Below are 23,411 nucleotides of genomic sequence, written 5' to 3'. Positions count from 1 at the left end.
GGGGGCGCCTGGGTGGCTCAGTGGGTTAAGCCGCTGCCTTCGGCTCAGGTCATGATCTCAGAGTCCCGGGATCGAGTCCCGCATCGGGCTCTCTCCTCAGCAGAGAGCCTGCTTCCCTCTCTCTCTCTCTGCCTGCCTCTCCATCTACTTGTGATTTCTCTCTGTCAAATAAATAAATAAAATATTTAAAAAAAAATTATAAAACTGTCTAATGTCAATTTAAATGTGTATTAATAAATATGGTAAAGGCAAAGGGAGGTAGGTGTATCACTGAAACTGGTGCTGACACCATTAGACTGTAATCAGGTATGTAAATATCATGTAGTACCTAGAGCAATCATTAAAAAGGATATATAAGGAGACATACTCAAAAATACTATATAGATAAATCAAAATGAAATGTCAACATATATTCATGTAATCCACAGAAAGGCAAGAAAAAGAGAAAAGGAGAACAGAAAATTAAGAAAATAGCAAAAAACCCTGGGGTCCCTGAGTGGCTCCGTCAGTTGAGTGCCTGCCTTCAGCTCAGGTCATGATCCTGGGGTCCTGGGATCAAGCCCCACACTGGACTCCCTGCTCAGCGGGGTGCCTGCTTCTCCCTCTCCTTCTCCCCCAGCTCATGTGCTCATGTGCGCTTGCTCTCTCTCATAAATATATAAAAATCTTTAAAATAATTTAAGCCCTAGCAAACAATTACACTAAATATAAGTGGTCTCAATAATCATTTAAAAGAGACTGGTAGAATGGATTAAAAAACATTGTCAACTATATGCTGTCTCTAAGAAATTTACTTCAAATATAATGATACAGGTTGAAAATAAAAGGATAGAAAAAAAAATCTGTCATGCAAACAAAAGAAAATAGTGGGTATATTAATATCAAACAAAACAGACATCAGAGCAAAGGAAATTACAAGACAGAAAGGGACTTTAAGGATTAATCTGCCAAGAAAACAAAGCAATCCTAAATGTGTATGCACCAAACAAGAGAGTGGCAAAATACAAAGTAAAACTTAAAGGAAAAAGAGAAGGATATAGTTGGGGACTTCAACTTTCCTCTTTCAAGAATCAACAGAACTAGGGGCGCCTGGGTGGCTCAGTGGGGTAAAGCCTCTGTCTTCGGCTCAGGTCATGATCCCAGGGTCCTGGGATCGAGCCCCGCATTGGGCTCTCTGCTCAGCAGGGAGCCTGCTTCCTCCTCTCTCTGCCTGCCTCTCTGCCTACTTGTGATCTCCGTCTGTCAAATAAATAAAATCTTTAAAAAAAAAATCATAAAAAAAAAAGAAAATGAAAACAAGTACAAGTCAATAAAATGAGCTGGTTCTTTGAAAAGATTTTAACAGACAAACCTCTAGGAAGAGTAATAAAAAAATAAATCACATTATCATTATAAGGAATGAAACAGGATATATTACCATAGACTCTGCAGACATCAAAAGGATAATAGCACAACAAACAACTCCATATATAGAAATCTAACAACTTATTCATGAGTTTATTATTATCTAAATATCAAAACCACAGTACACAAAAGAAAATTAATGAAAAATATCCTCATAAAATGAACATAAAAATCCTTGACAAAATAATAGCAAATGTAATTAAGCAATATATAAAAATAATTATACACATTAAATAAGTGGAGTTTACTCCAGAGCTGCAAGACTGGTTCAGCATTTGGAGAAAAATGAGATCCCATCAATTGATCCAGAAAGAGCATTTGACAAATTCAACACCCATTCATGATAAGAACTCTCTAAAATAAAGAAACGAGAACTTCAACTTAATAATCAGCATCTACAAAATACTATAATTAATGATGAAAGACTAAATATTTTCCCCTAAGACTGTGAGGAAGGCAGGGTATCTGCTCTTACCACTCTTAATATACTGCTGAAGTTCTACCCAGTGCAATAAAGCACTTTCATAACAGTTATGAAAGAAAATAAAATTGACAAAATAAAATGACATAATTGTGTTGGGGTGCCTGGGTGGCTCAGTGGGTTAAGCCACTGTTTTCGGCTCAGGTCATGATCTCAGGGTCCTGGGATCGAGTCCCGCATCAGGCTCTCTGCTCCACAGGGAGCCTGCTTCCTCCTCTCTCTCTCTGCCTGCCTCTCTGCCTACTTGTAATCTCTCTCTGTCAAATAAAAAAATAAAATCTTTAAAAAAAAAAAATGACATAATTGTGAAAAAGAAAATCCCAAGGGATCTACAAAGAAACTTAGAATTAATAAATTCAGGAAAGTCACAGGATACAAGATAAACATGCAGAAAATCAATTTCTATCTCTATATACTTGGCAGTGAACACTCAGACAATGAAAAGTACACCATTAACAATCGCTTAAGAAACAGACCTGTACCCCTTGCGCTAATAACACATTATATGTTAATAAAAAATAAAAAAACCCAGTCACTTAAGAAAAATTTAGGGGCAAACCAAACAAAGCTTGTACAAGACTTGTATGCTGAGAACTACAAAATACTGATGAAAAAAAAAAAAAACACCTAAATAAATGGAGAGACATATTGTGTTCATGGACTGGAAAATTCAACCTAGTATCGATGTCCATTTCCCTAAAATTAACATAGAGAGGCTTAATGCGATTCCTATCAAGGTCCCAGGGAGATTTATAATTTTGGATGAGATTATTATTTTTTTAAAGATTTTATTTATTTATTTGACAGAGAGAAATCACAAGTAGGCAGAGAGGCAGGTAGAGAGAGAAAGGGGAAGAAGGCTCCCTGCCGAGCAGAGAGCCCGATGCAGGGCTTGATCCCAGGACCCTGGGATCATGACCAGACCTGAAGGCAGAGGCTTAACCCACTGAGCCACCCAGGCGCCCCTAGACGAGATTATTTTAAAATTTATACTACAAAGCAAAGAAACAAAAATAGCTAAATTAAAAAATAAATAACAAAATGGGAGAAATACATCTACCTGATTTTAAGACTTATTACACAGCTACAGTAATCAGTATCATGTGTTATGGGTGGAGTAGCAGACACACAGATCAATGGAACAGAACAAAGAGCCCAGAATTAGAGTCACACAAATATGCCCAATTGATTTTTAGTAAAGGGGCAAAAGCAATGAAGTAAAGGATATAGCCTTTTCAACAACTGGTAGTAGAACAACTATACATCCAAAAGAAAAAATTTAACCTCAAACTAAATCTCTCATTTATATATAACTTATATAAAAATTAACTCAAAATGGATCATGAACTTATAAGTAAAACATAAAATTATTACAAATTACATTGACAACACCAAATGCTGGTGAGTAGGTGGAAAAACTGGATCACTTCAGATATTCCTAGTAGTAATTCCTATTCCAGCAAACAGTTGGGCAGTGTCTTAATTAAACATACAACCACCATAAGACCCAGTAACTGTATTCCTTGGCATTTATCACAGAGAAATGAAAACCCATGGTCACACAAAATTCTGTAGTTGAATGTATATGGAAACTTTCTTTGTAACAGTCAAAAACTGGAAACAACCCCAATGTTCCTCAGTAGGTGAATGGTTAAACTGGTACACCAGTACCATGGAGTTACTTCTCAGCAATAAAAAGGAATGAGTTACTGATGCACACATTACACAAATCTCTAGAGAATTATACTGAGTGAAAAAAAGCTGATTCCAAAAGGTTATACACTATATAATTTATATTAACATTCATGAAATGACAAAATTAAAGAAGTGGAGAATATTAGTGATTGCGAGGGGTTAAAGAAGGGATAGATATAGGTAGGAGGGAAGGGAGTATTGCTGTAAAAAGGCAAAATGAAAGACTTCTATAATGGACACATTCTATATCTTGACTGTATCATCAACATCTGGGTTGTGATACTGTGTGATGTTTTGTAGTATGTTACCATTGTGAAAAACCAAGTAAAGGGCACAAGGTGTGTCTGCATTTTCCCCTACAACTGGATGGAATCTATAACAATCTCAAAAAGTTTAATATTAAAAAAAATGAAGTTGTCCAGCTGTCTAATACCTGCCAAAGAGTAAGATTCAGTGGGCAGTGTACGAAGTTTTAGCAAATGCTCAGAACTAGAGCTCTTTTGGCTTCTCACTCAGAAAACAGCCTGAAAAGATCCAAGAACTGGTAAGATAACTTTCGTGAAAATAGGTGTTAAATGAAACACTGTTTTGTGGGAACTTAAAAATATATATAAGGGCGATTACCCTAAAGATACAAATGTAGTGATCCGAAGGGGCACCTGCACCCCAATGTTTACAGCAGCAATGTCCACAATAGCTCAACTATGGAAACAGCCTAGATGTCCATCGACAGATGAGTGGAAAAAGATGTGTTATATATATACAGTGGAATACTATGCAGACATCAAAAGAAATGAAATACTGCCATTTGCAATGACATGTGTGGAACTAGAGGGTATTATGCTAAGCAAAATAAGTCAATTAGAGTAAGGTAATTATCATATGATCTCACTGGAATTTAAGAAACAAGGCAAAGGATCAGAGGGGAAGAGAGGAAAAAAATAACAAGACCAGAGATGGAGACAAACCATAGGAGACTCTTAATCATAAGAAACAAACAGGGTTGCTAGGGGTAAAGGGGTGGAGGGATGGGGTAACTGGGCGATGGACATTGGGGAGGGTATGTGTTGTAATGAGCACTGGATATTATGTAAGACTGATGAATCACAGTCCTGTACCCCTGAAACAAATAATATATTATATGTTAATTAGCTTAATTTAAATAAAAATAAAATAAATACAAGGGCAATAAAACATGCATTACAGAATAGGCCTCTAAGTGAAATGACAGAAGTTCATCCATTAAGATCATGAACCTTTAGAATTGTTGAATTGTATAGCACATTCACTCTACTTCAGGACACCGGTGTTTCTACACCTCACACCAAAAACAAAAACGGATCTGATTTTCTTACTTATAGGAACTTAGAAATTTGCATATTCACTGACTGTGATGTCAAAATCCCATTCTTTTCCCTATTCCTATCCTTTTATTTCTTCAGGTTAAAAATCATATATAATCACTTTTTAACTGGACTTAAGAAAGGTGGAAGGTATGAAATCTTTAAATGTTAAGTTTCAGAGACTGGTAAAACTGTGTCAACTCTACCCCACTCGCCCCTTGGTATACAGTTCATGGTGACAAATGATGGTTGTTATTGGGAAGTCTTTGACAACACATAGATGAGGAGTGCCCTAAATGTTCTTGGTATGAATTTTATTTAAAAATTATTTACGGGGTGGGGGGCGTCTGGGTGGCTCAGTCAGTTGAGTGTTGGGATTTTTGGTTTTGGCTCAGGTTGTGATCTCGGGGTCATGATACCGAGCCCTATATCTGGCTCCATGCCGAACATGGAGTCTGCTTCAGATTCTCTCTCTCTGCCTCTACCCCTGCTCGCATGCATGCTCTCCCTCTTTCTCAAATAAATGGATAAATAAAATCTCTAAAAAAATAAAAATTATTTTTTTGGTATTATTTTTAATATATGGTCATTAACAGTATATATCTCTTCCTTTAAAGTTTATCATGAGTAATCTATTTCTTTAAAATTGGAAAATAAAAGAGAAATAGTTCTATTCAATACCCCTATGTTAACATTGTGATTTTCTTTTCTCTAGTCATTCAATTATACATATGTATTTTTTCAATTATCTTCCTAGACCTATAACTGAGCTAAGAGCTAACAGTCAGTTTTCTCAAGCGTGCCGAGGTCTCCAAAACTCTTCTCTGCAGTTGACAATATCAAGATTATGGTATACTTAATTATAGGTCCTTGTCCCTAGAAAATACTGGAGATGACTGAGGGAATGATTTTCATTTTTAGTTCCTAGTTTGGGGTCTTCCAAGTCTCGAGGCATTCTATTTTAGTTATTTAATACTAAACTGTGCTGACAAAGTCCAACAGCCACACAAACCACCTGATGGTGAAAACAGATAGAAACAATATGGCTTCTTTGATTCAGTCCTAGTTTTCAGTTATTACAGCAAATGTTTGTTACTGTGGAAGCAAATATCCTATCAGAGGTTACCTTATGGTTTTATCTGTGAAACCTGCAGAGGGAAGGAAAGGATAAGAAAGTTTCTAGAATCTCTGGCTTAGGTCTTGAGAATGATGATAACAATGCTAAGTTATTTTTCTGTCAAACAAAATATATAATAAAACTAGGGAACTTAGGAGTAATGAGAAATTGGGGCACCTGGGTGGCTCAGTGGGTTAAGCCTCTGCCTTTAGCTCAGGTCATGATCCCAAGGTCCTGGGATCGAGCCCTGCATTGGGCTCTGCTCGGCAGGGAGCCTGCTTCCTCCTCTCTCTCTGCCTGCCTCTCTGCCTACTTGTGATCTCTGTCAAATAAATAAAATCTTTTAAAAAAGAGAGAGTAAAGAGAAATCTTATCAGCCATCAATTCAAACCTTTTCTGATGCATGAGTTTCCTTTTGTTCGGAAAATTAGCTGTCCAACCTTTGCTTGAATGTCTCCAATGACTGATTTCTTACCTGAAAAACGAGGGGATTACAATATGACTGCTGAGGCCTCTTCAAGCTCTAAGTCTGATGAAATCTAAACTTCTGTGGGCTAAATTGTTTTCAATAAGTGAAATTAGTTTCCTCAATCTATTCTGAGGTTACAATTCCTTAGCATATGTGTTATATGTATTAATAAGTACTTAACATCCCAATCTTTCCAGGTAGTATGTTCAGGTAAACACACAAGGACAAACAATTCCCACAAATTTCTAAAAACAAAACAAAACAACCAAAGGACTAGGATGTGACAGGGGAGATGTCCTCTATTTCTTTTTTGGATCATATGCAGATCTGTACCATGTCTGGAGCAAAATTTCTAATTCTGTTCAAACTTAGTTTACAATAAGTGATTCTTCTGATGTACTGGACCATTATCAGAACTACTGACCCTAGTCTCTGCCTGACTGGTACTGAAAATTGGTAGTCTTGTGATTCAGGCAAGGATCATGAATGAATGATAAAACTACTGGGTGAAAGGTAGTTGGGGAACAGGATATATCCATGGTCACAAAGTATCTCCATAGGTTACTTTAAACCAAAGGAAAACAGTTCCTTTACATTGGAAAGATCTGGCAGTCCCCACAATGACCAATAAAGACACAGTACTGACTATGTAGTATTCTTGCCAAAATTGTTTGATCAGATTCTGATCCTGAGGGAATAACTAGAAAAATCCACAATGTAGGACAATTTGTAAGAGAACTATACTAGTCTTTTTAAAAAGTTAAAGTCATAAAAGGCGTAGAAGGCTGTTCTAGATTAAGTGACTAAAGAGTCATGACAACCAAACACTGTGTGAACTTTGGACCTTGAATCAAAAAAAAAAAATTTCTGAGTTAAAAATAAGACATTTTTGGGATAACTGGAGAAAATCTGAAAGTTACCTTATTAGGTGTGATCATCTTATTGCAGCTATGTAATAGACTGGTCTTAAGGAGATACATGCTGAAGAAATTAGGGCTAAAGGTTATGTCTGAAACTTACTTGCAAACCCGTCACCAAAAAAAAAGTGTATCTATTTACATATGTATGGAGATATGAGAGCGGCAAAGAGGAAGTAAATAAAGATGTTAACAACAACACAAAAGAAATATAAGAAAATTTTGTGAGCCATATTTTTTTGTTTTGGCGCTATCATTGTCTTTGCTAGTTCAGATGTCTAAATTGATCTGAACTTGTCCGATCAATACAAAAATGGGGCTCTGTCACATATCCCTTTGGTTTAGAGTTGCAGCAGGTTTAGTAAGTTATGTCTGATTAACTGGCAACCCCAACTCAGCTAACTACTAAACAGGCAAAAAATACTTTTGAAAGATTATTACTTTGGGGTTTAAAGCAGAGATTCCAGGCCTGAAAGGTGAGCCTATGAGCACTAGACTAGATGGGGGCAAGATTACTTGGGTTTTAACCCCAAGTCTGATATGAAAGGGGTTTGTAAGATCCAAATCAAATTATTTATTCAAGTAATTTTAATACGTTTCTTTGCCTACTGTCACACCTTAGAGACGATAGAGGGAAGGTCATTTTTTCTTTCATATTTAAGTTTCAGCTACAAAATAAGGGAGTTAAGTTATCTTCAAAGTCTCTGAAATTGTTATCTTTTAATTCACTTACATTATAAAACAAATAGTGAACAAACAGGTACCTAAGTGCCCCATAACGAAGAGAGAACTGTAACTGGCATAAGAAATAATGACAAATAATTACAGAAATGTATCAAGAATAATCAAAAGGTTCTCCAAAGCTGAGCCTCTAAGGTCCCTTTTAATTCTAAGATTTTTTTTCTATGAAAATAGATGAGATGCAGAAATAAACTTATTTAGCTTTTACAGCAGATTACATTTTTTTGCTTTAATTTTTAAAAACTTTCGTAATGCACAAAGGGAAACGTCTAAATAGTGCGTCCTCAAAAATCAGCGAATCAGGTAAGGGGTGCGGGATCATGGTATTCTGTCTAGAGAAGATTTTTCAGTTAAAGGAGGGTCTCCTGTCTGTCAGCTCAAGGTCACTGCGTGGATGCTTTAAATTTAACTCAGTGCTCCAAAACAAGACCCCGACTCCCGAAATCCGGATTGAGGGTGGCTCAGAGCTTCAAATTCCGACCCTCGCCCCAGGGATACGGTCCCCGGGCAGCGCCCAAACCCGTTCTGGGGACGCCCTGCCAGTCTTTTCACCCCCCCAACCCCCAAGTCCCACGTACACGCGGCGGCCTCCTCCAGAGATCCCGCCACCTTCCCGAGCGTAGCCTGGTGGCCTCCGCCTGGGAACCCGAGATTCTAAGCGCAGAGAAAAGAGACCATACTTGAGCACAGGCTCTCGCATCCGACACCAGTGCGAGGTTGGGGGGCTGCGCTGCCAGTCGATTCTAGGGGCGGAGGGTCTGGGTCAGGGAGGGCGCCGCAGTCGCTGGATGGGAGAGAACACGTGGGAGAGGCGATGTCAAATAGCCCTTTAGACTTTAAGACGCGGATTCGTTACAAAGCAGGGAACTCTGGAGGAAAAGCCGCTATCTCCAGTGAATTCTAAAATTCTCTAAGGATTAAGTTTTGTAATTGTATACTTACTCAGTGCCTTCTATGTCTGACTTCCTCACCGAAAACTACCCGAATCTGTCGAGAGTTTTTGTAAAACGAATTTACTTAATCCCGGGTCCTTAACGGTCTCCAGGAGCTGCACTGTAAACAGTCCCTAGTCGACAGGAGTGGTATTGTCAGTTAAGCTGGGACCTGTGCGCGTCTCCGATGAGACCCTCCAGTTTTACGCAGTGTTTAAGTCTGGTGGGGCAATGTACTGCTTTAAAACAATAAAATCAAATCTGCACCTTTTAAATCTTTTACGTTGGGAGTTTGTTTCCACCCGGAGAGGGATGGAGGTACACCAGAGGGCGGTCAGCTTTTTGGTTGGGTGTTTTGGATGATTTTTCTTGGCGCGCATGCGTGTTGTGTCTCAAGGGCCGACTTAAAGAGAAGCGGGGGTTGACTCGCGGGCAACTGAAGCTGTTGTCAGATTACACCTGTGACTGCCGGGTTGTGAAGCATTCGGGAGACGCAGAGGGGTGAATTTAGGTGTCCGATGTTTGCATCTGGAGGGGTGTGTAAGACTCTTTGGCTGAAGAAAGCTTTAAGCTTCTTAAGCTTATAATTATTAGTAACTTAAATTTTAAATAACTTTTAGTTATTAATAAATTCTCAAAAGTCATTAAGCTCTTTTTTTTTTTTAAAGCATTTCAGTTTTACGTGCTTGACTCCCGCTTCTCAACAGATGTTAACCTCGCCTCCACATCTGTTTGGTTTTGCACTGCCAGCTCTTGGCTTTGGAAGTGCTCTCTGTTGTTGAGTTATCGTGGCTCATGCGGCCATTCTCTTGTCCTCCGCGCTCTCAGATTCACGGGCGTGTGCATTAATGGACTGAGTGGGATTAATGGGTTAATATGATGTTCTAGTTGTCTCTAATCCTGGGTTAAATACCAAACTAAAATTTCTAGCTTTGCGGATAGTGTTTAGACGTTGTTTTATTGAAAGGTTGATGACTGAACGTTTTAAAATCACTTGAAATTCTCATTTTTTTTTTTTTTTTATCATACTCCTCCCTCGTTCCTTCTCCCCCAAGTCCTCAAAGCGGTGAAAAATTTGTTCTGAAGTTTTTATGGACCCAGAAGAAATTCTTCTTTTCAGAACTGTGGGACTAATTTTGTTCCCCATAATATGAAAGGCTCTAAGTTTAGCCCGGAAAAGAAAAAAAGGGTTAAAATACCAGCGAGGAGACTTCGTGAGGTAGTTTCTCCAAATCAGGGAGATAATTTGGCTTTGCTGAAAGAGGAGTTGCCCTGTGTTCCTCCAGCGTTGTCTGCAAATAAACGTCTTCCTGTTAGGACCGAGGCTAGCTTGAATGGAACGTTACGTGGTATGTGACTCCGAATAGCTTTCACTTTTGTAAATCTTCAGTCTTTATTTTCATTTCTTTTTTGCGTTTCAAATTTTAGGGGATTTTTAATGTTTAAATTCTCAAATATAAGATACATCTAGTTTTAATTGGTGTTTGAAAGCTGACCCTTCCTCTGGGAAAATGGCTAGTACAATCGGTCTAATTGAAACATATCCAATAGGTGGAATGAATGAAACACTTCTGTGCTTATTCTTTGTGTGGTTTTTGCACATTGTTCTTGTTCACATCTATGGTGGACGCACTTAACTATGTGATGTGTGTGTTTACTGTTCATCAGTAGAGGTTTTTACCAAATGCTCTACCTTCTGTTTGGTTGGTGTTACTCAGTTTGGCATAGTAGAAAAGCATAACTTCTGCCTTTTGATGGCTTTCATGTTCCAACTCATTTAACCTGTCTCTCCAGTGAAAATGAAGAAAACATATGTTTTGCCCATTTCATTGATGACCATAAGGATCAAATTAATGAATATATGTGCAAAAACAAAAAAATGCATTTATAGTGCTGCTTTTGGGGGAGGTGTGGCATAATAAAGGCCTGCTTTTATATCATGTACATATTTTATTCCTGGCAAATTCTACCCATAGTATGTCCAAATCCAACATTGTAATGCTATATTTTAAAACATTTATCTCACTTGACTGTCAGTACTGATCCTTATTTTCCAAAATATCAGCTGTAAAACCTTCATCAGGATATATTTTATTTTATTTTATTTATTTATTTTTTTAAAGATTTTATTTATTTATTTGACAGAGAGAAATTACAAGTACACTGAGAGGCAGGCAGAGAGAGAGAGAGAGAGAAGGAAGCAGGCCCCCTGCTGAGCAGAGAGCCCGATGCGGGACTCCATCCCAGGACCCTGAGATCATGACCTGAGCCGAAGGCAGCGGCTTAACCCACTGAGCCACCCAGGCGCCCCATCAGGATATATTTTAATTACAGTTTAAGTTCTTTGCATGAAAAAATGACTTCCAATTTAGGTTTAGCATTAATATTGAGTTTATAGTTCTTGAGTCAAGCCTATACAGTTTCCAAAATTATGGTTCTGGTTTTAAAGTCACTAAAATTTATTCCTTTGTTTTGTTAGGTTCAGCAGACTTGACTAGAACTTATCAGCAGCCTCCATTAGCAAATTCTACGGGGCCAGAAAGGGTAAGCAAAAGAATTCTAAATTATGTTCACGTTAAGGTTTTCAGTATTGTTGAGTAATGTATTCCTAAATTATGTTTCATGAGTAATGGGCCTTGTTTTTGCTTTAATTTCACTTACGAAGAGAAATGTTTTATATCCAATTGTGACTTGAATAGTATTTGAGACATTACACAAAGATTCTTCCATAAAATAAAAAATACTCATTACTAAGATGTTGAACACTGAGAGAAATATTGGAACTGAAAACAATCTCTGCTGTTACCTAAGAAATGGGGTTCTAGACTGCAGACTTAATATACTGTTAGGTAAAGGTAAATAACTAGTAACAACATCATTTTTAAAAAGTGAGGTATGATTATATGTTATCCAAACGATTGTAAGGTCTTTTGTGGGGTTTTTTTTTGAGGATTATTTAAGAAATAACATGAAATTCTCATCTTGACCTTTATAGTGCTGAAAATATTTGATGATCAATACATTTTGTTCATGCAATCTAATTAGATTTTGACCACTATCACTATAGATTGTCAATTTAACAAGTCTTTAAAGAACAGAGTTTCATAATGTAATATCTTGAAAATTGAAGCTGGTAAATTAAGAATGAAATTAAAACTGTCTACTTAACAACTTTGCAAAAGATTCACAATAAAAATGTATAATTATGTGCTGTACGTGGTCCCTCTAAATGCTTAGCCTTTGGGTTGGTGTTTTTGTTTCTTTTTTGAGTATGCCTTATTTAATGATTAATGATATCTGAATTCCATTCTCTAAATAACTTCCCAAATGGATATGCTATTATATAAATTACCTCTGGAAAGACTGTATCAATATATGTTCTTCAGCAAGATCATGAATAGAATTAGTGGTATTATTTTCTCTTAGCTTTACCAATACAAGACATCAGAATTAGACCAAAAAAAAAGAAAAGAAAAGAAAAGAAAAGAAAAAACCAACAAACCCAAAAAACAAAACCATTTTGATAGGTAAAGAAAGCATCTCATTATTTTAATAAAATAAAATTATTATTATTATTATTATCATTATTATTCTTTATTTTATTATTACCGAGGGGGAAATTTTTTTCCATGTATATTGCCATCTTTATTCTTTTGTGACTTACATATTTCTGTGCTCTACTTTTTCTTATTCATTTGCAGGAGGTCTTTGTATTAACATCCCAAATGCATTCTATTATATTGTTAGCCTCATTGACTATATTTAGAAAGTTAACAGTTGTTTGTCAGGAGACAGCCTGATCACCTTCCTTTTATGATTTTCTCTTTACCCTTTTCTAATTTAGCAGGAAAAAAAAATGATGTGTCTAAGGAACAGGAAGAGCATTGTTGAATGAAACTAGTACTTAAAACGTCAGGATGTCTTAGTACTGAATAGAATCTTAGAAATGAAGTCTAGGGTTACATATGTGAACAGAAAGCTGTTTGCCTGTTGAGAACCCATCTGAGACTACATTTTGAGCTCAGGGATAAAGAACACAGTGGTTAATTTGTGATGTGCCTTGTGTTGGCCATCCTCATGCACTCCATTTGACTCAGAATGAATCAGATTTTCACATTAAACTGTAGCAACTTAATTGTTACATGACTCCCTCTGCTGGAAGTGGCAAATTGAGATCTGAGTCTGAATTTTAGGACCACAGTGCTTGCTTGTTTATTTACTCATTCAACAAATCCTTGAGTACCTTCGAGGTACCCAAGCATTGTGGTGGTTCTGGGAATCGAGGGTAAAAAAACATGATCCTGCCCTCCTGTCTCTTAGCTAGTAAATGGTACTTGGTAAGTAATAAATCATAAAGGTTTTTCTAGCCTTTCATTTTTCCTTTCATATCCTGAAGGATTTTTCTAAGGATGTTGCAGTGCAAAGGTTGCCTTTGGAGAAATTGGACGAGAGCAACAAACAAAAAGGTAAAAAGGTAGACTTTAAAAAAAAATTTTTTTTTTACTGCCGTGAAATATACACAATGAAATTTACCATTCTAAGTGTATAGTTCTGTAGCAGTAGGTATATTCCCCTTATGCAGTTATCACCACCATCCGTTTCCAGACTTTTTTCATCTTCTTCAGTCAAAACTCTGTACTCATTAAATACTAACTCTCCATTTTCCCCCAAGTCTATCTAGTTTTATTATTGTCTTATTTCACTTAGCATGTCTTTGTGGTTCATTTACGTTTTATGTGTCAGGATTTTCTTTGTAAGGATAGGATTTTATATTCTTACGTTTTAAGACATTCACTGATTTTTTTTTAGAGACCTTAATTAAAAAGACATTATTTTTCTGATTATTTTGATTGTTTCATCTTAATAAGCTATTAATGGAATCTTTGAAAACCAGAAAAAGGTTTATAGTCATAAAGGTAATTTTATTACTACTGACCTGTTGTATAAGTTTGGTGTTAAGTATTTATTTAAAAAAATTTATAAACTCTGAATTCAAGTTTTGAGTAGTCTTTTGTAAGATAATAAGTTAAAAATATGCTTTGAGGAAATATTTAGTGATTTTTTTCTTTTTTTCTTTTAAAGATTTTATTTATTTGACAGACAGAGATCACGAGTAGGCAGGGGGGGGGGAAGCAGGCTCCCCGCTGAGCAGAGAGCCTGATACGGGGCTGAATCCCAAGACCCTGGGATCATGACCTGAGCCAAAGGCAGAGGCTTTAACCCACTGAGTCACCCAGGTGCCCCTTAGTGACTTTTTCTTTGTAGCTTTATTTTTATCTAAGCAGTTTTCTCTTTCAAGTTTGAGCAGAATGTCTTCACAATTTATCCCCAGGTATTTTTCATACATTTTTCCCCTATTGTCTAGGGTTATTACTATTATTATATGTTCATTTAATTTGTTACTTGCACTTTTTTTTATAAGAGGGGGAGAAGGGAAAGGGAGAGAGGGAGAGTGAGAACCTCAGTCAGGCTCTGTGCCCAGGGCAGAACCTGTCACGGGGCTCAGTCTTACAATGTTGAGATCATAATCTGAGCCAAAATCAAGAATTGGTTGCTTAACAGGGCACCTGGGTGGCTCAGTGGGTTAAAGCCTCTGCCTTTGGCTCAGGTCATGATCCCAGAGTCCTGGGATCAAGCCCCACATTGATTGGGCTCAGAGCAGAGAGCCTGCATCCTCCTTTCTCTCTCTGCCTGCCTCTCTGCCTACTTGTGATCTCTGTCTGTCAAATAAATAAATTAAAATCTTAAAAAAAAAAAAAGAATTAGATGCTTAACTTACTGAGCCACCCAGGTGCCCCACTTCCTTATATTTTCTTAAAATTGAGAAATCTTATTGCTGAATTCCTAACCATTCTCTTATTAGTTTAAAATCTGTTTGGGATAGTTTACTGAAATTTAACAAATTTTTAGGAATCTGAAGTGTGTTTCATGTTTTAATTTTGCAGCAAATGACATCTTTATTTCTCGGTACACCATGGGACAGAAAGATGCTCTAAGAGCAGCTTTAAAGCAAAAGTAAGTTTCATTTACAGAAAATAAGTGGGCCATTTCTTATGTTTTTATGTGGTTCTCTAAAATCAGCTTCAATTACATTTTGGACATAGGAAAAACGTTCTTTTCTATGAATGAAATATATATAAAACATTTTTCATAGTGATTGATATATAAGATACTCAATAGCTGTGAACAATTATTATAGAAGAGGTACTGTTCTCAGGATTTTATATGCATTAACTCATTTAATACTCATAAAATCCAATGAAGTAGATTTTATCACATCCCAATTTTACAGAATTCCCATTTTATAGATGAGGAAACTGAGGCACACAGAGATTGATTTTTCCCAAGGCCATTTAGCAAGTATTCACTGGGCTGGGATTCAGACCTAGGCACTCTGCCTTCATAGAGTTTACTCTCTTAATCACTTCACTATACTACTTGTAGCAATGGTCTAGTACATAATACTTCCTATTTACTGTCCAATGACATTTAGATTTTTCCTGGCCAAGATTTAAGAAAGGGATAAGGTTAGCGTCTGGATGGAGTGAAAGGAGACCATGGCTTTAACTCCATCAAAGTGGTCCTTTCCAAGTTCATCTTAAATACCAGTGAAATACAAAACCGACTCTAAGAACAGCACCATGCTAAGCATGCATCTCCACTATTCTGGAGGCAGTTTTTATTATTTTTATCATTAGCAGATATGTGATGAGATACATATTCTTAGGCTAAATCTATTCTACTCCTGACCTAGAACAGCCCCTTAGAAAATAAGTAAAATTTTTACTTGATCTTGAACTCTCATTTTATTCAAAAAGGAAATTTTTATATTACTTCAAAATGGAAAATCATTTTTTAAATACTACAATTAAAATGATTACAATTAAATGACTACAATTAAAATAACAAAATTATTATTTTTCCACCTAGGCTATCTGTGGCAAATATATTACACTCTGGGAAACATCAGACTAACAAAAATTAAAAATGTCTCTAAATCACAAGAGTGTGGTCTGAATCAGCCAGAGTTTAAGAGCTGGTTGTTTCGCCTCGTCATATTTTTCCTCTTTACCTTTGTTCAGCCTACAATTCCCAATATGTGATGTGGTTCAGAGAGGAATTTGGATGATAAATTGTATTCTTGGGCTTATAAATATATAAGAGAAAGCAAAATTAAGGGCATGAGGAGTGGTGCAGTCTTTCAAGTTTTACAGTTGACCCCAAAATTGCAGATTACATCTGACTCATTTGGACCAAAAGCGAGTATCACTTCTAATGCAGCTGACCTGCAGTAAGGACCTTAACAACTTGCCTTCAAGTCAGAACTCTCCTAATGGAAATCTCTGAGACCTCTCAGAACTCTCAGATCAGGGAAGGAGAAGTTGTTTATGAAATGGATGGTGAGAGGTAACAAATGGATGGTGAGAGGTAACAGTGAACACTAATCCCTCTTAGACAGTAGATCTCTCCCCATTTCAGGATGAAAGAACAGAATTCAAAACAGAGTAGGAAGGGTCTTGAGAAGGCGGTTGCAATGTAGAGAATAATTGAATCAGAAACATAAAAATGACTCTCATGTTTGGTTAAAAGACAATCTGTGTCTCAAGAGATAGATTTTGCTGTAGTCGATGTCACTCAAATTTATTGGTTTTATTTTTTAATTTTTAATTTTTTATTATTTTTAATTTTTTTATTGTGTTATGTTAGTCACCATACAATAATACATCATTAGTTTTTGATGTAGTGTTCCAAGATTCATTGTTTATATATAACACCCAGTGCTCCATGCAATATGTGCCCTCCTCAATACCCACCACCAGGCTCCTCCATCGCCCCATCCCTTCTCCCCTCTATAAGTCTTAGTTTGTTTCTCAGAGTCCACAGTCTCTCATGGTTCATCTCCCCCTCCGATTTCCCCCCCTTCCCTTTTTCTTTCCTTCTCCTAATGTCCTCCATGTTATTCCTTATGTTCCACAAGTAAGTGAAACCATATGATAATTGATTTTCTCTGTTTGACTTACTTATTAGTTTTAGAGAATGGTAGATGGAATTTGGCAAAGTGATTCTAAAATTTACTTGGAAGGACATACAGTTGAGAATAAATATATATAATATTAAGAATACAGACATATAGAGGGGTGCCTGGGTGGCTCAGTGGGTTAAAGCCTCATGATCCCAGAGTCCTGGGATTGAGCCCCGAATTAGGCTTTCTGCTCAGCAGGGAGCCTGCTTCCTCCTCTCTCTGCCTGCCTCTCTGCCTACTTGTGATCTCTGTCTGTCAAATAGATAAATAAAATCCTAAAAAAAAAAAAAAAAGAATACAGACATATAGAATACACATACTTGAGAACAGCTAATTTGGGGGGGAAAACTGGAATGATGGAGAATTTGTCCTATTTGATATAATTGCTCTAAATCTATACTAATAAAAAGTATAGACCAGAGACTGAGTAAAGATTCTGGCCAGAGTTTCTAAAACAGGGTAGAATGTCCTTACATATGGATGGAGAGGATACAAGGGGCTAAGTTATACTTCTTTTTTTTTTTTTTTTAATATTCTATCCATTCATTAGACAGAGATCACAAGTAGGCAGACAGAGAGAGTGGAGGAAGCAGGCTCCCTGCTGAGCAGAGAGCCCGATATGGGGCTCGATCCCAGGTCCCTGAAATCATGACCCAAGCTGAAGGCAGAGGCCCAACCCACTGAGCCACCCAGGCACCCCTAAGTTATATTTCTTTAAAGGAGAGAAAGGGCAAATCATCTTAAAATGTTAAGGTATGATATATATTTCTTAAAAGGCTCACTTAGATAGCAATATCAAAAGATGAATTGGAAGAGGACCGGACTGCAGTCCAGGAAACCAACTGGCTACAAATTTGGAGGTGATCTCTTTGAGATGGATTTAGTTGGTCCTTAGTACATTGGAGGGTGGTGGAATGAGGGTGGGAATCATGCTGGTTTGGAGAGGAGTAGACAGGTTTGGAGGATAGAGATAGAATTGACAGGAATTGATGATTTGATCTGAGAGTGAAGAAGGATCTAAGGATGAATCCCAGATTTTTGTCTTGTATAAATGCATGGTCACTCGTAGTATTCACTGAGAAAGGAAATCCTTGGGAAAGAATTCTTGGGGGAATAAATTTCATTTTGGACATATGCAGGGGTTTGAGAGATCTGTGAGATATCCAGGTTAAAAATGTCCAGTAGGGGGCGCCTGGGTGGCTCAGTACGTTGAAGCCTCTGTCTTTGGCTCAGGTCATGGTCGGGGTGCTGGGATCGAGCCCCACATGGGGCTCTTTGCGCATCGGGGAGCCTGCTTCCCCCTCTCTCTCTGCCTGCCTCTCTGCCTACTTGTGATCTCTGTCAAATAACTAAATAAAAATCTTTAAAAAAATGTTCAGTAGGAAATTCTATATGAAGTTCAAATTCACAAAGTGTATAGAATATGCCACATATTCTTATATAGTATATAGTGTAGAAGTAGTATATAAATGGTGATCTGAGCTCTGGGAACAGTTGAAGTGACTCAGGGAGAGTGAAAAGAAAGATGGCATAGAGTAGGACTCTAAGAAAACCAAACCTGTAAGAGCTGTGCAAAAAAGCAAGTGAACTTCTAAATGCTACTCAGTTTATCCAGAGTTTTAGGAATGTATGGTGTTAATAAAGCCAATGAGAATGAAGTTCTAAGTTTGATAGGCTTCTCAGAGGTAGAGAAAGGTAAGGACTGAAGAGTGTCCATTGAATTAAGCAAAAATTATTACTGGCCTTCATGAGGGCAGTTTCTTCATGGTATTGGTCTAAATGCCAGGTTCAGAGGATTTAGGAATAAGAAATAATTCTAAAAATAAAAAAAAAGAAGAAGAAGAAGAAATAATTTTTCTGAATGAGAGAGTTGTATATTTTCCCTGTTTTTTACACTTGGAAGCTATTTATATTTGTTACATTGAACATTTAATTTGATTAATAGAAAAAAATAAAATTTAAAAGCCTATTAAGAAGCTGATGTCTAATCTTACAATGTTATTTCTCTTGTTGGTCAACTTAATGTATTCATGTAGAATGATCGATCTTAAAGGGTAACTCACATTCAGACTTCAGATAGGAATACTAAAGGATAGAAATATCTAAATTATATTTTCTTAATACACCACTTAATCAGTTAGATACATAATGAGTGCCTACTGTGCTTAGTTCTTTCTTAGTTGTTGTTTGGCCTAAAAGAAATCCCCCTTCCCTGCCCCTTACCCCACACCCCAGGTTGCTTAGAGCTTAGTTGGGGAGAGAATGTGGACATACACGGAGGAATGAGTGATTAGAACTGTGATAGGAAGCATCATTGCATTTAATGTATTATGAAACTGTTCTGCACAATGATTTAAACCAGGGGGTGGCCGCTTATCAAGCCTCAGTTGTGTACTATAGGCAGTAAAAGCAAAAGGAATTATTAAAGGGAGAGATCAATTGAAAGTGTTTAAGGATAGGTTTTTTGAAGAAGGTTAAGGCTTGTGTTGGATCTTAAAGACAGAGGAGGATATAAAGTAAGTTGAGTGGAGGAAGGTTGAGAGAACAGTGATTAAAAAGTCTGGAGTCAAATGTGGGAAGGGTGTGTTGTAGCCAGTGAGGAGCAATGCGACTCCTGAAAGGTTGTGTGTGAACTAACAGGTGTATATAGAAAGCTAGGGAGACAGGGATTGGGGATGGTGTGTGTGGACAGTCAAACAAGCAATTAGCCTAGTCATTTGTCTCTAAGGAACAATTTTAGATTTTTGAATGGTGGAGAGATATGTTTGGGAAGTTTCTGAAGGAGTAAGATCTGCAAGAATGAAACAGTTGGTAAAAGATGGTGAGGCTTTTTTTTTTTTTTTTTTTAAACCAGAGGCAGAAGCATGAATGGAGAAGTATTATTCTGAGAGATTTAGATGTTATGGGACCTTCTCTAGGAATCATAAGCCAACTGTGCTTTACTGGGTCTGTGACTTTGGTCAAGTAAATCCTATTACCTCTGTGGACCTCAGTTTCTTCATCTGTCGCATTAGGATGTTAGGATATGTGGCCTATTGGGTTCCCCTTACTCCGTAGTTCTGTGACACCATTCCTGCAATTGTGATGAAATAATTGACAAAACTTGGTGACTCATTTAGATGTGAGAAGGTAAGTGGAGAATGGAAAAGTCAAAAAAACTTCAAAATTTTGAGACAGAGAAAAATGATGCTCCTAGTAGAAATGAGGAAATATCAAAAAGGAGTAAGCTTAAGAGCTGCTCTGGGTCTTTTTAGAAACCAAGAGAAATCCAGCAGTTAGAGATGGAGGACATTCCTTCTGATCTTACTTAGACTTGCCTAGGGACTCTGCAGTTTTTTCTAATTCTTTTCATTGTTTTTGTTGTTGTTGTTGTTGTTCAGGGCAAATATATAACAAAATTGAGTCTTTTCCCCCTTTTTTCTTAGTATTTACTTAGTTAAATCTTTCATTGTAAATATGTATGTATTTTTCTCATTTTTAATCCAGACTGCTTCAACCTGTTTTAACAAACTCTGTGACATTTATTAAATCAAAATGAGCTAGAATTTTAAAAAGAACTTTTTTTTTTTAGCAGTTTGAACAATTTCTCTTGGGTTGTCTTCCTTTGGAAGTAAAACTTGGTACTTGCATTCTTAGAACCTTTTCTGCATGTTTTTGTCCTTTGTGATTATATATCTTTGTAATTGTGCCCACATCTTTTTCATATGTGCAAGCCTTATTTTCTGAAATATCACAGCCTTCCAGGAATTGTCTTCTTGTATCTTTAGTCTATAGCGACCTTTCATAGATTTCATTCACCAAGTGACTGATTAGATCCCGATATGGAAACCAAGTGATTCAATTTTTGAAAAAAATCAAGCAAACCCACCTTCAGCAATTTATCATTGTGAATCCTTCTTGAAATGTCTCAGTGTGGCTTACTGAATATATTTCTATTCCTTTTTCATTTACAGAGCTCAAAACATGCCTGTGTTTAAGGAAGTAAAGGTACAGCTTTTAGAAGATGCTGGTCCAGAAAAGGACGCTGCTACTCAGGAGACAAGAATTTCACCCAGTGGAATTGATTCAGCTACAACTGTGGCCGCAGCGACTGCAGCTGCCATCGCTACGGCAGCCCCGCTGATCAAAGTATAATTTTCTCCCCAGATTTTTGCGGCTTCTTTGTCAAATATAAAAATACTTATGAGGAATTGAGTCTATAAATGGTCGTATCCTACTGTAGACCAGTGTCATTCTGGTTGGTCTCAGTTTGAAAGAGTTTTCCTGTTTGTGCTTGTATATTATCTCTGAAGAGTTGAGACATACCCCGGCCTTGCTGTGAAAATACCAGAGAACCTAGGACTGCCTGGTTTCAGCCTGAAAATATCACATCCAGGGAACCCTGAGTCCTGGGCAACCTGGGACAACAGGTCATCTTTATTTCAGAACTAGAAAGGAACTCAGAGATTGTCTGTGGCAAACCCCCTCAGTTTGCAAATGGAAAACTGAAAAGCACTGTTAGAATAGGCACAGGTCCCAGAGCTAATAGGTGGCCAAGCTAAGTCTGGGACTCCAGGCTGCTGACTTAATTCAGCCTGAGATTAGGGGGGTATCAAAAGCTAATTTGTTTTGTTATTTGCTTCTTTTTAATTACCATTAAATGTTTTATTTTTGGCAGCATAACAGTTCTTTGTTGCAAATGTGTTATTAATGAGAGAAAAAAATCTACTTAAGGCTAACTATCTTCTGCTTTTTATTTCTGTGATTTTTATTATCAGTCACTTTAAACAGCCTTTGTAGTAACTGAGTGTATTTTTGATGTCTTTTGGGATTTTATTGTTTTAGGTGCAGAGTGATTTGGAAGCAAAAGTCAATTCTGTTACAGAATTACTGAATAAGTTACAGGAGGCTGATAAACAGTTACAACGTGTTACAGAGCAGCAAACAAGCATTCAGAATAAACATGAGAAATTACATTGTCATGATCATGAAAAGCAAATGAATGTGTTTATGGAGCAGCACATTAGGCATCTTGAAAAATTACAACAGCAGCAAATAGATATTCAGGTATCTATAATAAAACTAGCACACATCCCATGGTCTTTTATCACTTGGATCCCTGAGCTAATATTCACTGATAATTGCAATAGCTCATTACATTGTAACAGTTTTCATTCTTAAGTAGTGATTTTTGAGTTCATTATTCTTCCTGTGCAAGTGAAGACCTCTCTCTGCACGTTCTAGTTCAGATATCACTAGTTCTATAAGACATTTCCATGGAGTTAGCTTTTCCTTTTTTTGTGGTATTTCTGTTCATACCATTTTTAAAAAAGATTTTATTTATTTGACAGAGATCACAAGTAGGTAGAGAGGCAGGCAGAGGACAGGGTGGGGGGGAGGGAAGCAGGCTCCCTGTTGAGCAGAGACCCCCAATGCAGGGCTTGATCCCAGGACCCTGGGACCATGACCTGAGCTGAAAGCAGAGGCTTAACCCACTGAGCCACCCAGGTACCTCTCTTCATACCCTTTTGAAAGGGCTCATATTGCATTGCAGTGACTTGTTATATCAGTGCTTGTTAGGCTGAGAATATGCATCACAATCACATGAAGAGCCTTATGAAAATACATGTGCTTGTACCTCTCAGAGATTCAGACAGCAGGTCTGAGATGGGGGCCTGGGAATAGAAAGCTCTAATGATTCTAATGAGATGAGAACCATTTGGTATATATAGTGCTTCTGCATTTAATTCATCAAAAGCATAAACATTTTTAATTGCCTTTTGAATATAAGCTGTGGGTTGTTATAAAAAGAAGAGTTATCTTCAGAAGGAACTGGTAGTATAGTTTCTTATTTATTTTGGAATTTCCAAGTCCTGGAACAGTAGCCAGTACTTAGGTACTCAGTATACTTTTTTTTTTTTTTTTTTTGAGTGAGTGACCAGCTTTATAAATGCATTGGTTTTTATTTTTTCCTAATTAATGTGCAACTTAAAAACTGTAAAAAATTAAAATATCATGTTCAGAAGAATATACAAAAGTAAGTTTATTATAGCTCAGTATGTTATCACAGAACAGACACTAATATACTGCAATTCTCAAAACTTATTATTAGAGGGGCGCCTGGGTGGCTCAGTGGGTTAAAGTCTCTGCCTTCAGCTTAGGTCATGATCCCAGGGTGCTGGGATCGAGCCCCAGCTCAGGTCGTGATTCCAGGGTACTGGGATCAAGCCCTGCATTGGGCTCTCTGCTCAGCAGGGAGCCTGCTTCCCTTTCTCTCTCTCTGCCTACTTGTGATCTCTGTCAAATGAAT

At 37.2% G+C, this 23,411-nt stretch overlaps 2 protein-coding genes across 39 annotated transcripts in view; one reads left to right on the top strand and one right to left on the bottom strand.

Moving 5' to 3' along the window:
• The window catches only part of TIMM9 (translocase of inner mitochondrial membrane 9), a 906,959-nt gene extending 897,947 nt beyond the window's left edge, over positions 1-9,012 (bottom strand). For 3 of the 9 annotated variants that reach the window (XR_014312887.1, XR_014312889.1, XM_082735118.1), the window contains exons 1-2: positions 8,746-8,984; positions 6,432-6,515 (exon numbers count right to left, since the gene is read on the bottom strand). The gene's annotated coding sequence lies outside the window, so the exon portion shown is untranslated. Of the gene's footprint in view, positions 1-6,431; positions 6,516-8,745 lie in introns of all 9 variants that reach the window. The other 6 variants (XR_014312886.1, XM_082735117.1, XR_014312888.1 and 3 more) reach the window with 4 other exon arrangements.
• Positions 9,013-9,493: 481 nt separating this feature from the next.
• The window catches only part of KIAA0586, a 137,051-nt gene continuing 123,133 nt past the window's right edge, over positions 9,494-23,411 (top strand). For 5 of the 30 annotated variants that reach the window (XM_082735024.1, XM_082735026.1, XM_082735020.1 and 2 more), the window contains exons 1-7: positions 9,495-9,635; positions 9,768-9,969; positions 11,579-11,643; positions 13,496-13,565; positions 15,045-15,114; positions 21,076-21,250; positions 21,947-22,168. In XM_082735024.1, coding sequence (XP_082591150.1) covers positions 9,966-9,969; positions 11,579-11,643; positions 13,496-13,565; positions 15,045-15,114; positions 21,076-21,250; positions 21,947-22,168 — 606 coding nt within the window. In that variant the 5' untranslated portion in view covers positions 9,495-9,635; positions 9,768-9,965. Of the gene's footprint in view, positions 9,636-9,767; positions 9,970-9,996; positions 10,449-11,578; positions 11,644-12,608; positions 12,623-13,495; positions 13,566-15,044; positions 15,115-20,276; positions 20,345-21,075; positions 21,251-21,946; positions 22,169-23,411 lie in introns of those variants that run through there. The other 25 variants (XM_082735025.1, XM_082735027.1, XM_082735021.1 and 22 more) reach the window with 17 other exon arrangements.

This window comes from Mustela nivalis (assembly GCF_964662115.1).
Source record: "Mustela nivalis genome assembly, chromosome: 6".
In the NCBI taxonomy this organism is placed as follows: domain Eukaryota; kingdom Metazoa; phylum Chordata; class Mammalia; order Carnivora; family Mustelidae; genus Mustela; species Mustela nivalis.
This window is presented reverse-complemented; position numbering and strand designations above follow the sequence as displayed.